Source organism: Alligator sinensis, unplaced genomic scaffold (genome assembly GCF_000455745.1).
Source record: "Alligator sinensis unplaced genomic scaffold, ASM45574v1 scaffold206_1, whole genome shotgun sequence".
Lineage (NCBI taxonomy): Eukaryota > Metazoa > Chordata > Crocodylia > Alligatoridae > Alligator > Alligator sinensis.
In genome coordinates, this window is record NW_005843055.1 from 288,559 (window position 1) to 291,423 (window position 2,865).

At 57.1% G+C, this 2,865-nt stretch overlaps 1 protein-coding gene across 3 annotated transcripts in view; it reads right to left on the bottom strand.

Annotated features, from left to right (window-relative positions):
* LOC102370113 (long-chain-fatty-acid--CoA ligase ACSBG2-like) overlaps positions 1-2,865 on the bottom strand; it is a 21,915-nt gene that overhangs the window by 14,672 nt on the left and 4,378 nt on the right. For all 3 annotated transcript variants that reach the window (XM_025193478.1, XM_025193476.1, XM_025193477.1), the window contains 2 exons: positions 2,663-2,802; positions 74-320 (listed from right to left, as the gene is read on the bottom strand). In XM_025193478.1, coding sequence (XP_025049263.1) covers positions 74-320; positions 2,663-2,802 — 387 coding nt within the window. The remainder of the gene's footprint in view (positions 1-73; positions 321-2,662; positions 2,803-2,865) is intronic.

Here is a 2,865-nt window from a genome sequence, read left to right on the forward strand (position 1 = left end):
CTGGGCCCCAGCCCCAGCCCAGCTCCTCTCTGGCTCCCGCCCCGGTCCCAGGGGCCTGGTGCTCAGCACTCACCCAGCTCCCCACCGGCGATGGAGAAGTCCCTGGGCAGCAGGGCCCACTTCTGCACACGATGGGCGCGGGACGGGGCGCGCTGGTTCACCCGCTCCATGCCCTGCTGGATGGCCTGGTACACGGCCGGGTCCCGTGTGCTCAGCACCTCCGACACCCGCGTGGCCTGGCTGCCCAGCTCCTGGCAGAACCGCACGGCCTCGGGGCTCAGCTCGTCCAGGGGCGCCCCCGACTCCGGATCCACCTGGCACTGGGGGAGGGAGAACCGTCAGACATGGGAGCAGGCAGGGGAGAGCTGGGTTCGTGTGCTGGAGAGTCCTTCTCTGCAGACACAGAACCTGCCGCTGCCTCATCGGTGGGACCTCCAAGAGCCGCAGGGAAGCAAGCGATGGGATGGGGACGTTATCCCCGAGGCGCTCCTTGGGGTGATGGGTGGAGGGAGGCAGTGAGGGACAGGCATGTTGCCAGCCTTGGCCATTTTTGAGTGGTGTAGACCAAGCTGCACAAGTGTGGCCACGCAGAAAGCTCCACAGCTCATTTCTGACTGACCATAGCATGAAGCTTTGCAGGTGACCACCAGCTTGGTCAGCAAAGGACAGGAGGCCATCAATATGTCTAACTCAACCAGTCATGAGATGTCATTAAAGAAAGCACCAGGCCTGAAAGGAGACATTGGAAGGGAACCCTGTGCATGAAGTAATCCAGATTTACTATATCATTGCTTTTCTTAAACTCTGAGCAGTAGTGAGTCATGTAACCAAGAGTATGTCATGCTGTTTTGCTGTAATAGGTATGATAGGCTTAGATCATTTGTAAAAACAAAACGGCCTTGTTGGAGAAGACCATAAACTAAGGTAAAGAAGAAACAGGACGGCATTGCACAATGGAGATGAACCCTCCCTTTTTACTTTCCCAAGAATATAAATCCCAACAAACTGACACCTTTCAAATCCGCCAGAGATCTGGTTCATCCCAGTCCTCAAAATTTCAGTGCAACAAAGAAACGTGAATAAAACCAAGCAGACTATCAGGACCAGTCATCTCTGAATACAGGGCAGAGGCTGGGGGGAACTCAGCAAATCCAAGATGACCCGCGGCCCATCTGCGCGCCACCCTCGTCCCCCCGGAGCCTCGCGAGCCCCGGCAGGCGAGGATCTCCACTGCGCTGTCACATGGAGCCAGAGGGACCTCAGGATAAATGTTTGTTTCTGTTTTGAAGTGAAAGCAAATACAAAGTTGGGCTGCTGACCTGTTTCTGGTCACACAAGGTTACCCGTAATCTGGGTAAAGGTGGGCTAGTCATGTGGCAGGCCTAGAAAGCTGAAGGGGTTTTGCTTGCTGGGATCAAAGCCCTGGACGCTGTCCTGAGGCTGACAGGGTCCCTACTTGCCCTGGCCGCCTCCTCACTTACTTGATTGCCCTCATTACACATTAACTTCTGTGCGGAGGTCTGCTGGGTCTCTCCCAGACTCTTCACGTTTGCAGCTCAAGGCTCTCTGGGGTGGGCCAGCCTGAGCTCACAAGGCATTTCTGCCTCACTGAAGTAGGTCCTGTTGCTGGAGAAGAGCTGTCTGTCCGGGAGTGCCTCCAGGGTCACACAGCCTAAAGCCTTCCCGATAGCACCCGCCCTCAGCCATCCTCTGGCCCATGTGCTCTCCCATGGGATTCTTCCCATCTCAGGGAGTGGAGGGTGAAGGACAAAGAAGATCAGGGATAGCTCATCGCATTGGGAAGCCTGAGGATGTTTAGTCTAAAATGCAGGAGGGAGGTGAGCAGCGAGGTTTACAGATGGTGCTTGGGGGCAGCCAACACCAGGAGAGTTTGGCTCTTGGTGAGGGAGGCCAATGGGACTCAGGGCTTGAGGACTCAAAAGCAGGAGATGTGTGGGATGTCAGGTGGAAAAGGAAAAATGCAGCCTGGTGCTTGCTCCCCACGCACCAGGGTAGGATGGCCAGGAAAGGGCTACAGGTCCCTTGATCCGGACACTGAGCATGAGCTGAGGGTCTACATGGCCCGGGATTGACCAGGAGAGACAGGCTCACGCAGAATCCCAGTCGTGGGGCTGGCAGGGACCTGCAGAGCTCACATCCAGTCCACCCTGTTCCTGAGGCAGCAGCAGTCCTGTCCAAACCAGCCCAGACCATCCATCATCTAGACTACGTACTCTCAGCCCGGGCGCAGCACAGACCTAACACCCAACCCTGCCGCAGGTGAACTGTGGCAGCCAACATCCTGCTGCTGTGAAATGCTGTCGGTGGATGCTCAAGAGGTCCTGGAGAGAGGCCGTGCCCCCCCCATGTGTACCAATCTGACCAGGCAGAAAAATCCTTCCTGGCCCCAACTCTGGTCCCTATGGACACATGTCTGCTTGTAAACTCTGGGCCTGGATGCTCTAGGCTGAGAGCCCCCTCCCAGCCCTGTGTGCCTAGGTCACAGTACCCATAGTTTCCCCGGGAGGGGCAGAGGATGGGGACACAGGGGCCATGGCTTCACAGCCTGAAAAATGGCATGGAAGCTGCAGACAGTCACGAGTATGACCTGGGACACGTGAGACTGTACTGAACCAGGGGGCTCAGAGGGATGGCCCCTCACCTTCAGGGTGAGCAGCATGGACAGGAACTTCCTGCCATCACCGACCAGCACTGCGTTGCTGACGATCGGCACCTCCTTCTTCACTGCGTCCTCGATGGGCACCGGGGCGATGTTCTTCCCGCCTGCCGTGATCACCAGCTCTGCAACCAGCACAGGGTCACTGGGGCAAGGAGGCCTAGCATGGGTGGCATGTGGTAGGGAAA